Genomic DNA, 18,030 nt, shown 5'->3' with positions numbered 1-18,030 from the left:
ATTTCGCCTTGTCTCCGCTTCGTCTGCGTGTTGTCATCTTATCTTCGTTGAGGTCCTTGAAGTCTCTGCTTCGTCTGCGTGTTGTCATCTTATCTTTGTTGAGGTCCTTGAAGTCCTTGGCTGTTAGCGGGCTAAAACAAAGATAACATCTGTGGCTGAGGCCACCCCTTAGACAATAAGTTTTGTCCTTGCATAGATCAGAAAAGTCTAACTTGAGCAAAATAGCTAATATCTAAAGCAGGGGTCACCAACCTTTTTGAAACCAAGAGCTACTTCTTGGGTAGTGATTAATGCGAAGGGCTACCAGTTTGATACACACTTAAATAAATTGCCAGAAATAGCCAATTTGCTCAATTTACCTTTAACTCTGTTATTATTAATAATTAATTATATTTACACTTAATTGAACGGTTTAAAAGAGGAAAAAACACGAAAAAAATGACAATTAAATTTTGAAACATAGTTTATCTTCAATTTCGACTCTTTAAAATTCAAAATTCAACCGAAAAAAAGAAGAGAAAAACTAGCTAATTCGAATCTTTTTGAAAAAATTTAAAAAAGAATTTATGGAACATCATTAGTCATTTTTCCTGATTAAAATTACTTTTAGAATTTTGATGACATGTTTTAAATAGGTTAAAATCCAATCTGCACTTTGTTAGAATATATAACAAATTGGACCAAGCTTTATTTCTAACAAAGACTAATCATTATTTCTTCTAGATTTTCCAGAACAAAAATTTTAAAAGAAATTCAAAAGACTTTGATATAAGATTCAAAATTTAATCCTACAGATTTTCTAGATTTGCCAGAATACATTTTTTGAATTTTAATCATAATAAGTTTGAAGAAATATTTCACAAATATTCTTCGTCGAAAAAACAGAAGCTAAAATGAAAAATTAAATCAAAATGTATTTATTATTCTTTACAATAAAAAAAAAAAATTTACTTGAACATTGATTTAAATTGTCAGGAAAGAAGAGGAAGGAATTTAAAAGGTAAAAAGGTATATGTGTTTAAAAATCCTAAAATCATTTTGAAGGTTGTATTTTTAAACAAGTGAAGACCAAGTCTTTAAAATATTTTCTTGGATTTTCAAATTCTATTTGAGTTTTGTCTCTCTTAGAATTAAAAATGTCGAGCAAAGCGAGACCAGCTTGCTAGTAAATAAATAAAATTTAAAAAATAGAGGCAGCTCACTGGTAAGTGCTGCTATTTGAGCTATTTTTAGAACAGGCCAGCGGGCTACTCATCTGGTCCTTACGGGCTACCTGGTGCCCGCAGGCACCGCGTTGGTGACCCCTGATCTAAAGCAACGTACTTTAAGCATACTAAAGTTAGTGTGATAATATATACATAATTATTCTAACAATAGTGTCCCGGAAGAGTTAGTGCTGCAAGGGGTTCTGGGTATTTGTTCTGTTGTGTTTATGTTATGGGTATGTGGGCTTGTATTAAGCCTCAGGGAGTTGAACGCCCCTGCCTTACATAGTTCCGGGTCACCCTTGGGCAAGGTGTAGCACCCGAATGCCCCCCCCATCAGGGTTACGATACCCCCCATGAACTACACTAAAAGAGGATGCGTTACCCGGCCCGGAGGAAGCCCGGGGCCCTCCTCCGGAGCTAGGCCCGGAGGTAGGGCTCGTCAGCGAGCGCCTGGTGGCCGGGCTTGCCACGGAGCCCGGCCGGGCACAGCCCGAAGAAGCTACGTGGACACGCCATCTTCTCTGCCACGTGGGCCCACCACCCGCGGTCGGAACCAGTGGGGTCGGGTGCGCTGCCAAGTGGATGGCGGTGAAAGTGGAGGCTCCGGACGGACCAATTCGGGGCAGCAGAGGCTGACTTTCGGGACGTGGAACGTCTCTACGCTGGTGGGGAAGGAGCCTGAGCTGGTGCGGGAGGTGGAGCGCTACCGGTTGGATCTGGTGGGGCTTACCTCTACGCATAGCAAGGGCTCTGAAACCACACTCCTGGACAAGGGATGGACCTTGTTCACTTCTGGAGTTGCTCAGGGTGTGAGGGCACAGGCGGGTGTGGGGATACTCACGAGTCCCCGGCTGAGTGCCTGTACGTTGGAGTTCACCCCAGTGGACAAGAGGGTCGCCTCCCTTCGCCTTAGGGTTGGAGGGGGGAAAACTCTGACTGTTGTTTGTGCATACGCACCAAACAGGAGTTCAGAGTATTCAGCCTTCTTGGATACCTTGCATGGGGTCCTGTATGGGGCGCCGGCAGGGGATTCCATAGTCTTGCTGGGGGACTTCAACGCGCACGTGGGCAATGACAGTGATACTTGGACTGGCGTGATTGGGAGGAACGGTCTCCCTGATCTGAACCTGAGTGGTGGATTGTTATTGGACTTCTGTGCTAGTCACGGACTTGCGATAACAAACACCATGTTCAAGCATAAGGATGCTCATAGGTGTACCTGGTACCAGAGCACCCTAGGCCAAAGATCAATGATCGATTTTGTAATCGTATCAGCTGATCTGAGGCCGTATGTTTTGGACACTCGGGTGAAGAGAGGGGCTGAACTGTCAACTGATCACCATCTGGTGGTGAGTTGGGTTAGATGGCGGGGGAAACCTCTGGACAGACCTGGCAAACCCAAGCGTGTAGTGCGGGTGAACTGGGAACGTTTGGAGGAGTCCTCTGTCCGGAAGGACTTCAACTCCCACCTCCGGCGGGACTTCTCTGCCATCCCTGTGGAGGTTGGGGACATTGAACAGGAATGGGCAATGTTCAAAGCCTCTATTGCTAAAGCTGCAGATGCGAGCTGTGGCCAGAAGGTCTTAGGTGCCTCAAGGGGCGGTAACCCTCGAACACTCTGGTGGACAGTGGTGGTCAGGGAAGCCGTCCGACTGAAGAAGGAGTCCTACCGGAGTATGTTATCCCAGGGGACTCCGGAGGCAGTTGCAAGGTACCGGCGGGCCCGAAGGGCAGCGGCCGTGGCTGTGGACGAGGCTAAGCAGAGGGTGTGGGAGCAGTTCGGGGAATCCATGGAGAAGGACTATCGGGCGGCACCAAAGCTGTTCTGGAAGACCATACGGCACCTCAGGAGGGGGAAGCAGGGAACCATCCAAGCTGTGTACGGCAAGGATGGGACTTTGCTGACTTCAAGTGAGGAAGTCGTGGGGCGTTGGAAAGAGCACTTTGAGGAACTCCTGAACCCAAATACATCAGACACACCCTCCCTGATAGGAGCAGGGCCTGAGGATGATGGGGGATCGACGTTGATCTCTCGGAGTGAAGTCACTGAGGTAGTTAGACAACTCCACAGTGGCAAAGCTCCGGGGGTTGACGAGATCCGTCCAGAAATGCTGAAGGCTCTGGGTGTTGATGGGCTGTCTTGGTTGATACGCCTTTTCAACATTGCGTGGAAGTCTGGGACAGTGCCGAGGGAGTGGCAGACTGGGGTGGTGGTTCCCCTTTTCAAAAAGGGGGACCAGAGGGTGTGTGCTAATTACAGGGGTATCACACTACTCAGCCTCCCTGGGAAAGTTTACGCCAAGGTACTGGAAAGGAGGGTCCGGCCGATAGTCGAACCTCAGATTCAAGAGGAGCAATGTGGATTCCGTCCTGGTCGTGGAACAACTGACCAACTCTTTACGCTTGCGGGAATCCTGGAGAGGGCCTGGGAGTATGCCTATCCAGTCTACATGTGTTTTGTGGATTTGGAGAAGGCGTATGACCGCGTCCCTCGGGAGATCTTGTGGGAGGTGCTGAGGGAGTACGGAGTGAGGGGAACCCTGTTGAGGGCCATCCAATCTCTGTACAACCAAAGCGAGAGTTGTGTCCGGGTGCTTGGATGTAAGTCGGATCCGTTTCCAGTGGGGGTTGGTCTCCGCCAGGGCTGCGCTCTGTCACCTATCCTGTTTGTGATTTTCATGGACAGGATTTCTAGGCGGAGTCGTGGCCATGGCGGAGAGGGTATACGTCTCGGGGGGCTAAGGGTTCCGTCACTGCTGTTTGCAGATGATGTGGTCCTGATGGCACCTTCGGTTCGTGACCTTCAGCTCTCACTGGATCGGTTCGCAGCCGAGTGTTCAGCGGCTGGAATGAGGATCAGCATCTCCAAATCTGAGGCCATGGTTCTCAGCAGGAAACCGATGGTTTGTACAGTCCGGGTAGGGGACAGGACTCTGTCCCAGGTGGAGGAGTTTAAGTATCTCGGGGTCTTGTTCACGAGTGAGGGAAAGATGGAGAAGGAAATCAGCCGGAGAATCGGAGCAGCTGGGGCAGTATTGCAGTCTCTCTGCCGCACTGTTGTGACGAAACGGGAGCTGAGCCAGAAGGCAAAGCTCTCGGTCTACCGAGCTATCTACATTCCTACTCTCACCTATGGTCATGAAGTGTGGGTAATGACCGAAAGAATAAGATCGCGGATACAAGCGGCCGAAATGAGTTTCCTCAGAAGGGTGGCTGGCATCTCCCTTAGAGATAGGGTGAGAAGTGCAGTCACCCGAGAGAGACTCGGAGTAGAGCCGCTGCTCCTTCGCTTGGAAAGGAGCCAGCTTAGGTGGTTCGGGCATCTCGTGCGGATGCCTCACGAGCGTCTCCCTAGGGAGGTCCTCGTTGCACGTCCCACTGGGAGGAGGCCCCGCGGCAGACCAAGGACCAGATGGGGGGATTACATCTCCTCTCTGGCCTGGGAACGCTTCGGGATTCCCCAGGAGGAAGTCGCAAATGTTGCTCTGGAGAGGGAAGTCTGGGGGTCTTTGCTGGAGCTGCTGTCCCCGCGACCCGATTCCGGATAAGCGGTTGAAGATGGATGGATGGATGTTTATGTTGTGTTACGGTGCGGATGTTCTCCCGAAATGTGTTTGTCATTCTTGTTTGGTGTGGGTTCACAGTATGGCGCATATTTGTAACAGTGTTAAAGTTGTTTATACGACCACCCTCAGTGTGACCTGTATGGCTGTTGACCAAGTATGCTTGCATTCACTTGTGTGTGTGAAAAGCTGTAGATATTATGTGACTGGGCCGGCACGCAAAGGCAGTGCCTTTAAGGTTTATTGGCGCTCTGTACTTCTCCCTACGTCCGTGTACACAGCGGCCTTTTAAAAAGTCATACATTTTACTTTTTGAAACTGATACAGATAATTTCCGATATTACATTTTAAAGCATTTATCGGCCGATAATATCGGCAGTCCGATATTATCGGACATCTCTACTAAGAAATGGACTCTGCGATTGCTTGCATTTTTGCACATAATTCGTTGCGGCAGATAGATCCCAAAATGTAAGGAGGTTGAGTGGCTACAGTTTTTTACTTTTGTAAAAGAAAAGATAAGAAAGGTGTTGTGTCTGCCCTTGTATTTTTAGGAACACAGTTGTTGTTCACACCCACACTCTGCTTCATCCGTATGAGACCATTTTTCACCACATCTCATGTCACTTACCATGGCCTCCTAGGGAGTTTCACACCTTTCCCACTCATCGTACTATGTTTAGCAGATCTTCGTCTCAACAGTACGTTCTGTCAAAAAACCTTGTGAAGGACCGAAAGAAAAGCAGCGCTTCTTGTAGCGATCCAACTCCTGTTATTATATTTGGCCAGTATAGCTGTTTAACTCGCCCTTATGACTCTGCTGCGAGCAAAACACATGTTGGAACACATTCCAACTTTCGCCACTATTTTGTTCACACCATTATGGTGTTGTTCTCCTAATGGTGAGAAAAAAATAATTACCAAAGCATTCGCAAAGGCCAAGCTTCCGATTTAGCGGGATACTAATGCTCTGAGGTGACTATTGTTACACTCTAAATGTCGGAATGTCATGTTTATTGTTCCTGCTGAGAACAGCTCATTATTAATTTACTGCATGGGAATATACATTTCTGATTCTGATAGACCAGTGTTTTTTAACCACTGTGCCGCGGCACACTAGTGTGGGGTGAGATACAGTCTGGTGTGCTGTGGGAGACTATGTAATTTCACCTATTTGGGTTACAAATATTTTTTGCAAACCAGTAATTATGGTCTACAAATTATGTGTTATTGTTGAGTGTCGTGCTGTCTAGAGCCCGGCAGAGTAACCGTGTAATACTCTTCCATATCAGTAGGTGGCAGCCGGTAGCTAATTGCTTTGTAGATGTCGGAAACAGCAGGAGGCAGTGTGCAGGTAAAAAAGTGTCTAATGCTTAAACCAAAAATAAACAAAAGGTGAGTGCCCCTAAGAAAAGGCATTGAAGCTTAAGGAAGGCTATGCAGAACGAAACTAAAACTGAACTGGCTACAAAGTAAAGAAAAACAGAATGCTGGACGACAGCAAAGACTTACTGTGGAGCAAAGACGGCGTCCACCATGTACATCCAAACATGACATGACAATCAACAATGTCCCCACAAAGAAGGATAAAAAAACCTGAAATATTCTTGATTGCTAAAAACAAAGTAGCTGCGGGAAATATCGCTCAAAGGAAGACATGAAACTGCTACAGGAAAATACCAAAAAAAGAGAAAAAGTCACCAAAATAGGAGCGTAAGACAAGAACTAAAACACTACACACAGGAAAACTCAAAACTCAAAAAACTCAAAATAAGTCAGGGCATGATGTGACAGGTGGTGACAGTACACCTACTTTGAGACAAGAGCTATAGTGATGCTATAGCTTGGTTATGCTTTAAAGTCATATCCAACAATTGCGACAACAACTTTTTACTGTCAACTGAGTTTCGTTTTTTAATAATTCCTGCTGGTGGTGTGCCTCCGCATTTTTTCAAGGCAAAAAAATGTGCCTTTGCTCAAAAAAGGTTGAGAAACACTGTTGGGTGGTTAAATAAACTGGAGTTTAGACGAGGAACTATTAGGAGCTGTGTAGTGATTGTCAAGTAGATTCAATATTTGGCCACTGTAACATTATACACAGTTTGAACAGTAACACTGTGTTTGAATATTGGAAAAATGTAACACTAATCACTTAATCCATATGATATAATCACTTAAGTGGTTATATGGCGTACCACTAGATGGAGCCCGCGTACCATTAGTGCAGAGGTGTCAAAGTGGTTTTCACTGAGGGCCACATCGCAGTTATGTTTGGCCCCAGAGGGCCGCTTCTAACAGTGAATACTATTATTACACACTTTTTTAAATGCATTTTATTACTAGATTTAAAAAAATTTTTTTTTAACTAAAACGTAAAAAAAAAATATGGCAAGGTGCAATAATTCCACCTTAAAATGTAGTGTATATTACCCAAACATGCATGTAAAATTAGCCGTCTTTGATTGTATTCCAATTTTTTCATATGGGATTATCACACAGACTGTGTTCGATTGGAAAGTAGATCCTTCTTGCATGTATACAGTTCAATTGATGAATCGTTCATTGGCGTGGGCTTTCTACACATTCCAGTCTCTAAAGCCCTGAAAGTGCAGCATTAACGACATTCAAGTCACATGAAAAGAAAACTAAGTCGGGACCAAGGGTGACAGTAGTTCTGTCCACCAGTGGTTTTGACCAGCATGAAAACAACAGCAGCTGAAAAGTCTATGACTTATGTTAGCTATGTTATACATACGAAACCCCAAACCAGTGAATTTGAAGCCGGCTGAGTTTCTGGGTGTTGTTGGTAAATGGCTTTGACTTTGCATGGTAGAGTTTTAACTTGCACATACAGATGTCGCGACAAACTGTGGTTACTGACAGTGGTTTTCTGAAGTGTTCCTGAGCCCATGTGGTGATATCCTTTACACACTGATGTCGCCTGAGGGATCGAAGGTCACGGGCATTCAATGTTTTTTTTTCAGCCTTGCCGCTTAGCTGCAGTGATTTCTCCATTCTCTGAAACTTTTGATAATATTACGGAGCGTAGATGGTGAAATCCCTAAATTCCTTGCAATAGCTCTTTGAGAAATGTTGTTCTTAAACTGTTCGACAGTTTCCTCAGGCATTTGTTGACAAAGTGGTGACCCTCGCCCCATCCTTGTTTGTGAATGACTGAGCATTTCATGGAATCTACTTTTATACCCAACCATGGCACCCACCTGTTCCCAATTAGCCTGTTCACCTGTGGGATGTTCCAAATAAGTGTTTGATGAGCATTCCTCAACAATCTCAGTCTTTTTTGCCACTCGTGCCAGCTTTTTTGAAACCTGTTGCTGGCATCAAATTCCAAATGAGCTAACATTTGCAAAAAATAACAAAGTTTACCAGTTTGAACGTTAGGTATCTTGTCTTTGCAGTCTATTCAATTAGAAAATATATTCGAGGAATTTTCGCTGCCTCGATATGGGCATCTACATCAACAATATGATTTGCCTGAGAAACTGGACAGGATACAAAAAATTTAAATAAAGCAAAAATATGATTTATTCAACTACTCGATTAATCGATCGGGATATTCGATAGAATACTCGATTACTAAAATATTCGATAGCTGCAGCTCTAGATTCAATTGAATATAGGTTGAAAAGAATTTGGAAATCATTGTATTCTGTTTTTATTTACGATTCACACAACGTGCCAACTTCACTGCTTTTGGGTTTTGTACAACCAGCCGGCGTCGACTAGCAACTGTTAGCTACTAGCATGGAGCGTTCTCTTAGTCGTTGGTGATAAACCCACACCCACTCAAATGATCAATATCAGACGCACACGGATCATTATGAAAAATGGAGACCCCAAAATAATTTAGAAATTCAGCTATTCCAATCCTTGTAAACCTAGTCAAAGTTGTCATCGCTTCCACCCTTCATCACTTCTTTGCATAGCTTCTGAAGACACAAATGTATACAGTGTTTCCCATAAACTGCCAAGATACCTGTGGCGGTGGGGGCGTGGCTATGGGCGTGGTCACCATGACATCATGGGTTAATTTGCATAATTTACTACAATGATATGATTTTCTCTAAAAAGGCTCAAAAAATGTATACTTACTAATTAATAATAGTTTTGTTTTAAACGTCCATCCATCCATCCATTTTACAATATAATTACAACACTTTGTGTACCTATTTATATACAGATTTGAACAATAAGTTATTCACTGAAATATATTTATTAATCGTGGTTCTTACAAAAAATATATCTTATAAAATATAAAAGCTAAAATGTCTCTTAAAGCTCTGCCCCTTTAAATAATTTTACTTTAGCCTACTACTACAAGCATATTATTTACCAGCAACATAAAGTGAAACAGAGGCAGAGGTGTCCTGCCACAGTCAGTAACAAATAAACAAAAAACAGTAGTGGTCAAATACAAATAAGGCAACAAGAGAAGTATCCTACACTTCTCTTTTGTAAAGTAAATGTGAACAGCCTATATGGGCATGTACATCAACTATATGATTTTCCTGAGAAGCTGGACAGGACAAAAAAATTAAAAAAATAAAATAAAATAATTTGTGGCGGACGTAATTCTTTCGTGGCGGGCCGCCACAAATAAATGAATGTGTGGGAAACACTGGTATCACTAACACTAACATTTAATCGCTAAAACATGTTTGTTTGTTTCCACAACCTCGTGCATTATTAAAATATGTTGTGGTGACAGTTGACTGAATACTAATGTGATTGTCTGAGTGTGTCTTGAGGTATCTCTCCTGGTATCAGGAATTAAGTTCAGCTGAGTGATCTTTGGCTCTCAGCAGAGACCTTACCGTCAAAGCTAGTTGCAATCATGACAGGTGTTTTCTATGACGAGATGGTGATTGGACCATTGTCAGTTGCTAGGCAACTGCATCAGCACTGCGTTGGCAAGTCAAGAAGCCGTGTTGGGCAGATTTATAGAGCAGACCCATGCAGAGGTGTTTAGGCTTCCGGGAAGAATGTGTGGTTTACTGAAGATTGTGAAATGTCACATTTAGCACTCGATCTTAGACGGGGATGATCAATACTGCATGGGTCGTGGCTCGAGTCGGATATACTGTAGATCTGCTACTTTTTGCAAGGGTTCCGTGTGCGACCCGGCAGGGAATGGTAAAAACCCACAAGAAATTGAGGCACCCATAAAAATGTCTCATTTCTATGTTCTTGTCTCTTCCTGTCCTCTCTTGCTCAGTGTGTTGCATTTAAGGATGTAATGGTAACCGTATCAATGACAAACCACAGTAAAAATTCCTACGGCTAGCGTTTTGAATAAGAAGTATCGTAAAACAGTGATAGGGCAGCACGGTGGTACAGGCGCCCTGGGTTCGATCCCCGGGCTCAGGGTCTTTCTGTGTGGAGTTTGCATGTTCTCCCCGTGACTGCGTGGGTTCCCTCCGGGTACTCCGGCTTCCTCCCATCAAAACTATGAATGAACACACATATATATATATATATATATATATATATTAGGGCTGTGAATCTTTGGGTGTCCCCACGATTCGATGATTCTTGGGGTCACGATTAGATTCAAAATCGATTTTTTTTCAATTCAACACGATTCTCGATTCAAAAACGATTTTTTTCCCGATTCAAAAGGATTGTCTATTCATGGAATACATAGATTTCAGCAGGATCTACCCCAGTCTGCTGACATGCAAGCAGAGTAGTAGATTTTTGTAAAAAGCTTTTATAATTGTAAAGGACAATGTTTTATCAACTGATTGCAATAATGTAAATTTGTTTTAACTATTAAATGAAGCAAAAATATGACTTATTTTATCTTTGTGAAAATATTGGACACAGTGTGTTGTCAAGCTTATGAGATGTGATGCAAGTGTAAGCCACTGTGACACTATTGTTCTTTTTTTTATTTATAAATGTCTAATGATAATGTCAATGAGGGATTTTTAATCACTGCTATGTTGAAATTGTTACTAATATTGATACTGTTGTTGATCATATTAATTTTTTTTCACTACTTTTGGATTGTTTGTGTCTCCTCTCAATTGCTCTGTTTATTGCAGTTCTGAGTGTTGCTGGGTCGAGTTTGGTTTTGGAATTGGATTGCATTGTTATGGTATTGTTGTGTATTGTTTTGTTGGATTGATTAATAAAAAAAAATAAAAAAAATTTTTTAATAAATAAAAATTAAAAAAAAAAATCGATTTAAAAAAATATATATATATATGTATATATATATATATACACACTGTATATGTGTGTATATATATATATATATACACACTGTATATGTGTATATATATATATATATATATATATATATATATATATATACACACACTGTATACGTGTGTATATATATATATATATGTGTATATATATATATATGTGTATATATATATGTGTATATATATATATATATATATATATATATATATATATATATATATATATATATATATATATATATATATATATATATATATATATATATATATATATATATATATATATATACTACCGTTCAAAAGTTTGGGGTCACCCAAACAATTTTGGAGAACCCACTAGAGGGCAACCTCTACAAGGACGTTTACATACTATCAGTAGTAATTTTATATAGCAGGGATTCTCAATCTGTGGTTCGTGTATCACTAGTGGTATACAGGCTCCATTTAGTGGTACACCGGAGAATCACTTGATTAAAGTACAGTGTTTTATTTTCCAATTTTCAAACACAGTGTTACTGTTCAAACTGTGTGTAATGTTACAGTGGCCAAAATATTGAATATACTTGTTAAATAAAATCCATGCCTTGTTTTTACTGAATATTTAAGCCAACGACGCTCCTGTATTTTAATGTTGGTCATTATGGAGGTACTTGGAGAGCCAATATTTTTCTGAGGTGAAAAATGTCATGAAAAAAGAACCTCTGTTGTACACTTCATAATTAATATTGTAATCCCACTTCCTTTATTCATTTTCAGTAAAAAATGCAAAATGAGTCATAACATTTTTATATTTATTTTATTGGTACTGTGTAATCTTTTATTATTGTGTGATATACTCAATAGTTTTTAGGCATCTTAGAAAATTGCCCCTTCAATTTTCTTGCACCTGTTAAATTGACAATGAGGACATTCTGTTCTATCCCAGCAACCTTTTGTTGGCAACATGGCCCACAAGTCAAAATAATTGCCCACCCCTGCTTGAGGCTTGGGCAATGTTCGTCAGCACTAATTAGTTGTCTCTCTGCTAACTGCCCAGCTGTGTATGTATTGACAAACCTACAAGTATCAAATTGTATTTGAAACCACCTTTTTTAACATGTTAAAAAGCAATAAACCTTCAGTATCTGAGATACTCACGACAACCAAGAATGTTTGAATGTAGACGCATAGAATCATCATACTGCTGTGATTATATGCATCAAGTGTTCATTCAAGGCTAAGGCAAAATATCCAGATATGTATCGTGTATCGTGACATGGCCTAAAAATATCGAGATATTAATAAAAGGCCGTATCGCCCAGCCCTACCTCGGTTGTTTTTTGATTATATCATTCTTTAATTCAGTGCATATTCCCCTCTTCTTCTCAGCACTGTCCTTCACACTACAAACTAATAATGACATCACAAGATGATGCAATGTTATAGAAAATAAGCTGCAATTTTGTGAAAAAGCTGCCATGAATTTAGATATTTAGGCCATAACAATCCCAAAAAGCCTGTGAAATCATGGAGGGACTGACATAAGTCAGATTTCAACACATAAATGTATTGGTGGGGCCACGCCATCCCACTCGCATCACAAATACAAACCCCGTTTCCATATGAGTTGGGAAATGGTGTTAGATGTAAATATAAACGGAATACAATGATTTGCAAATCCTTTTCAAGCCATATTCAGTTGAATATGCTACAAAGACAACATATTTCATGTTCAAACTCATAAACTTTATTTATTTTTTGCAAATAATAATTAACTTAGAATTTCATGGCTGCAACACGTGCCAAAGTAGTTGGGAAAGGGCATGTTCACCACTGTGTTACATGGCCTTTCCTTTTAAAAACACTCAGTAAAGGTTTGGGAACTGAGGAGACACATTTTTGAAGCTTCTCAGGTGGAATTCTTTCCCATTCTTGCTTGATGTACAGCTTAAGTTGTTCAACAGTCCGGGGGTCTCCCTTCTGCTATTTTAAGCTTCACACATTTTCAATGGGAGACAGGTCTGGACTACAGGCAGGCCAGTCTAGTACCCGCACTCTTTTACTATGAAGCCAAGTTGATGTAACACGTGGCTTGGCATTGTCTTGCTGAAATAAGCAGGGGCGTCCATGGTAACGTTGCTTGGATGGCAACATATGTTGTTCCAAAAGCTGTATGTACCTTTCAGCATTAATGGTGCCTTCACAGATGTGTAAGTTACCCATGTCTTGGGCACTAATACACCCCCATACCATCACACATGCTGGCTTTTCAACTTTGCGCCTATAACAATCCGGATGGTTCTTTTCCTCTTTGGTCCGGAGGACACGACGTCCACAGTTTCCAAAAACAATTTGAAATGTGGACTCGTCAGACCACAGAACACTTTTCCACTTTGTATCAGTCCATCTTAGATGAGCTCAGGCCCAGCGAAGCCGACGGCGTTTCTGGGTGTTGTTGATAAACGGTTTTCGCCTTGCATAGGAGAGTTTTAACTTGCACTTCCAGATGTAGCGACCAACTGTAGTTACTGACAGTGGGTTTCTGAAGTGTTCCTGAGCCCATGTGGTGATATCCTTTACACACTAATGTCACTTGTTGATGCAGTACAGCCTGAGGGATGGAAGGTCACAGGCTTAGCTGCTTACGTGCAGTGATTTCTCCACATTCTCTGAACCCTTTGATGATATTACGGAGCGTAGATGGTGAAATCCCTAAATTCCTTGCAATAGCTGGTTGAGAAAGGTTGTTCTTAAACTGTTCAACAATTTGCTCACGCATTTGTTGACAAAGTGGTGACCCTCGCCCCATCCTTGTTTGTGAATGACTGAGCATTTCATGGAATCTACTTTTATACCCAATCATGGCACCCACCTGTTCCCAATTAGCCTGTTCACCTGTGGGATGTTCCAAATAAGTGTTTGATGAGCATTCCTCAACTTTATCAGTATTTATTGCCACCTTTCCCAACTTCTTTGTCACGTGTTGCTGCCATCAAATTCTAAAGTTAATGATTATTTGCAAAAAAAAATTTTTTTTATCAGTTTGAACATCAAATATGTTGTCTTTGTAGTGCATTCAACTGAATATGGCTTGAAAATGATTTGCAAATCATTGTATTCTGTTTATATTTACATCTAACACAATTTCCCAACTCATATGGAAACGGGGTTTGTAGATTGAGGTCCTGTGGGAAAAGTGTTGTCTTGGAGTAAACAATCACTTCAATTATGCTCTGTTCTGCACTCACTAATCAAATGAAAATGAAACACGATTAGATCATTGATCAAATGGTGCATTTGTCTTGTTGAAGTTTGTTCATCGTGGTCCGTAGCAGCAGCAGCACTTTCTCCTTAATGCCTCAGATACCTACGAAGTCAACTGTGCGCTAATGGCATTTTAGATAAGTGCTCGTATCCCCTAGAGATCCATGTTGCATCATTTCAGATTTATTCTTTATAAGTCAAGAAACAACCTTGCTGTTTAGCGGCAACTTCTCCAGTACATTCAAGATCATTTAATGTTTCTTTTGCAGGCGTCAGAACCATGGCTTCTAAACCACACCCTCCTCTGATGAAGAAACACAGTCAGACGGATTTGATAAGCCGCCTGAAGAGCCGGAAGATTCTTGGAGTTGGCGGAGAAGATGACGATGGTGAAGTTCACCGATCCAAGGTTAGATTACTCCACATTCCATGGCTGTGGCTAAGATGAAGCCAAATTGTGGGTGGTTTAGCCTGACAAATAGCAGGTGTTGGATTGTCAATGTATTTATTATTCCCAGAGAATACACTATTACAAAAAAAATCGGACAAAATGTAAGATAAAAAGACTAGTGAATTTATCTCTCCATGCAGCTAGTGGATTTTACTTGAGAAGACATCCTAAATTAACATTTGTACATCTAGAAATTAGCAGGACTTTTAACCTCGTAAGGCCCAAGCTGTTTGTTTACATGTTATTTTTATTTCTCTTTGCTATTTGGGCTTATTGGACCCTAATTAGAATAAAAACTAAGAATCATCTTTTGATATGATGTACTTAGTCCATAAGTACACAAACGTGTACTTCATGTTTAGTGACATGCTAATTCTTATTTTTACACTTTTTTTCCCAAATTCCATTGTATGTTATAGTCTTCTGACACCACCAGATGGCAGTATAAGTGTCCACATAAGCGGCCATAAGACCCCAATTCAGTAGTGTACACAATTTTGGAAATAAGAGCTAAAAGGTGCTGTCCACGCATGTGGCCACTAAGCCTTTAGATAAGATAGAAATAAGTATTTTAGTTCTTAAATGAAGCTTCCTTGGGATGTTGCAGAATCTTGAAACAAGATTTTTTTCTTTGCGGAAAACAATCCATCAAGCGGTGCGGCTTCATAGCTTACCGAAGTCATACCGACAACATTTTGACAGATTTTTGAGCGCCGTGTGTAATGTTCTATATTCTCAATGGAACATTTAATGTTTTGGTGTTTAGGGGTGCAACGGATCAAAAAACTCGTGGTTCGGATTAGAGATGTCCGATAATGGCTTTTTTGCCAATATCTGATATTCCGATATTGTCCAACTCTTAATTACCGATTCCGCTATCAACCGATACCGATATATACAGTCGTGGAATTAACACATTATTATGCCTAATTTTGTTGTGATGCCCCGCTGGATGCATTAAACAATGTAACAAGGTTTTCCAAAATAAATCAACTCAAGTTATGGAAAAAAATGCCAACATGGCACTGCCATATTTATTATTGAAGGCACAAAGTGCTTTTTTTTTTAACATGCCTCAAAACAGCAGCTTGGAATTTGGGACATGCTCTCCCTGAGAGAGAATGAGGAGGTTGAGGAGGGCGGGGTTGAGGTGGGGGTGTAGGGGGCAGCGGGGGTGTATATTGTAGCGTCCCGGAAGAGTAAGTGCTGCAAGGGGTTCTGGGTATTTGTTCTGTTGTGTTTATGTTGTGTTACGGTGCGGATGTTCTCCCGAAATGTGTTTGTCATTCTTGTTTGGTGTGGGTTGACCGTGTGGCGCATATTTGTAACAGTGTTAAACTTGTTTATACGGCTACCCTCAGTGTGACCTGTATGGCTGTTGACCAAGTATGCATGCATTCACTTGTGTGTGTGAAAAGCCGTAGATATTATGTGATTGGGCCGGCACGCAAAGGCAGTGCCTTTAAGGTTTATTTGCGCTCTGTACTTCTCCCTACGTCCGTGTACACAGCGGCCTTTTAAAAAGTCATACATTTTACTTTTCGAAACCGATAATGATAATTTCCGATATCACATTTTAAAGCATTTATCGGCCGATAATATCGGCAGTCCGATATCATCGGACATCTCTAGGTGCAACGGATCAAAAAACTTACGGTTAGGTTCGTTTCTCGGATAAGAGTCACGGATCGGATAATTTTTTGGATCAGCAAAAAAAAAAAAGACAAAACAAATAAACAGAAGTTTTGTCTTTTTGTTTATTAACACTTTTAAATGATTAAATTAGAATATATAAAAAGTTTGTACAATCCTTGTTTTCAGTGGCAGGATCATTGACACAGATAGATAGATAGATAGATAGATAGATAGATAGATAGATAGATAGATAGATAGATAGATAGATAGATAGATAGATAGTACTTTATTGATTCTTTCTGTCAGGCTTGTCCCTGACAGTTTGTTTATGTTTGAGTTTTCCTCTGTGTTTGTCTGTATTTCCTGTCAGCGCTTTTATTTTGGTTGTTTCCTGCTTGTCTCCCTGAGTGCTGTTTCCCCTCAGCTGCGGCTGATTGACACCTGGCCACACCTGGTGTCAATCAGCCGGCTGCTATTTATACCTGCGCTGCCCTCCTGTCAGTGCTGGAGTATTGTCGCTAATACTTGTCGATGTCAATGTCTACTACCTGTCCTGGCTACTACTTGTCGTCGTAGCGGTAAGCGGTTCCTGATAGCTATTTGTAGTTTTCTGTCTCCTAGCTCCTTGTTTTCCTTAGCTATATCCAGTTGGCCGTTAGCTGTTTCCAGTTTTTCTGTTTGCTCCTACCGCCCGAATGCAGCTGAGATAGGCTCCAGCGACCCCAAAAGGGACAAGCGGTAGAAAATGGATGGATGGTTCCTGTTTTCAGTTTGGCTATTCCTAGTTCCTGGTTCGTGTTTTACATTTATTTTGGACATTAAATTATGTTTTCCTGCAGCAAGCCTGCCTTCTCTGCGTCTTTGGGTTCGTCACCAATACTTTGTGACACCTTCAGGAGAGTTCCCTCAGGAAAATTCCAATTCCAGCAGCAGTGAACAGAATTGAGATATAATTTAAAAAGTAAAAAGTAAAAAATAAAGATGGTGAATTTTCAGTGCTCAGCAGAGATGTAACTGTTTTGGGGGGTTTAAGCAGCACCTGGAGGACCTCCTCTGCCACTCTCACATCATCAGACAGGGTGATGATGTCTTTGACGTTTTTCTTCAGGGTGTTGTGGGTCAATGCAGAGTATATACAGTAGCTGTCTGCTGCTCCAACATATCATAAGTGGAGTTCCACCTTGTTGGGACATCATGTATGAGCTCATCAGTAGGCAGCTTTGGCATTTTTTGCTTTGTCTTAAGCACATGAGCAGCTGTTGTGCTTGGGTGGAAGTAGGAAACCTCCTTCCTGATCCTCCCAAGGAGGCGCTCCATCCTATTGACTGAGATGTGATGCCAAATTCGCTACCTGTGCAAAGCACCTGTCTGTGGTCCCAGTCCTGCCTCATTCACTGCATTTATTTCATTGTTGGCACTATCAGTTGTGACTGGGATATCTTTATCCTCCATTCCTCCAGTGCTTGTGTCAGTACCTGTGCAAGGTGACTCTCGTAGAGGGGGCGTGTCTTCTCTTCTCCCAGTCTGCTGTGGTGAAGTGAGCGCTTATCGTCACATAGTTCCCCTGGACGTCCACCCGTCTGTCGTGAGCGCAACAGACGATGCTCGGGATAGTTCATCCTAGGGCTGGGCGATATGGCCTTTTATTAATATCTCAATAATTTTATGCCATGTCACGATACACCATATATATCTCC

At 41.6% G+C, this 18,030-nt stretch overlaps 1 protein-coding gene across 3 annotated transcripts in view; it reads left to right on the top strand.

The window, feature by feature from the left end:
* Window positions 1-18,030, top strand: part of LOC133641515 (tumor protein p53-inducible protein 11-like) — a 121,495-nt gene that overhangs the window by 60,517 nt on the left and 42,948 nt on the right. For all 3 annotated transcript variants that reach the window (XR_009824293.1, XM_062035297.1, XM_062035298.1), the window contains exon 3: window positions 14,517-14,656. Coding sequence is in view for 2 of the 3 variants with exons in the window: in XM_062035297.1 (XP_061891281.1) it covers window positions 14,528-14,656 (129 nt within the window). In the remaining variant the exon portion in view is untranslated. The remainder of the gene's footprint in view (window positions 1-14,516; window positions 14,657-18,030) is intronic.

Source organism: Entelurus aequoreus, linkage group LG24 (assembly GCF_033978785.1).
Source record: "Entelurus aequoreus isolate RoL-2023_Sb linkage group LG24, RoL_Eaeq_v1.1, whole genome shotgun sequence".
In the NCBI taxonomy this organism is placed as follows: Eukaryota; Metazoa; Chordata; class Actinopteri; order Syngnathiformes; family Syngnathidae; genus Entelurus; species Entelurus aequoreus.
The sequence above is the reverse complement of the archived record's forward strand: the minus strand, read 5'-3'. Positions and strand labels throughout refer to the sequence as shown.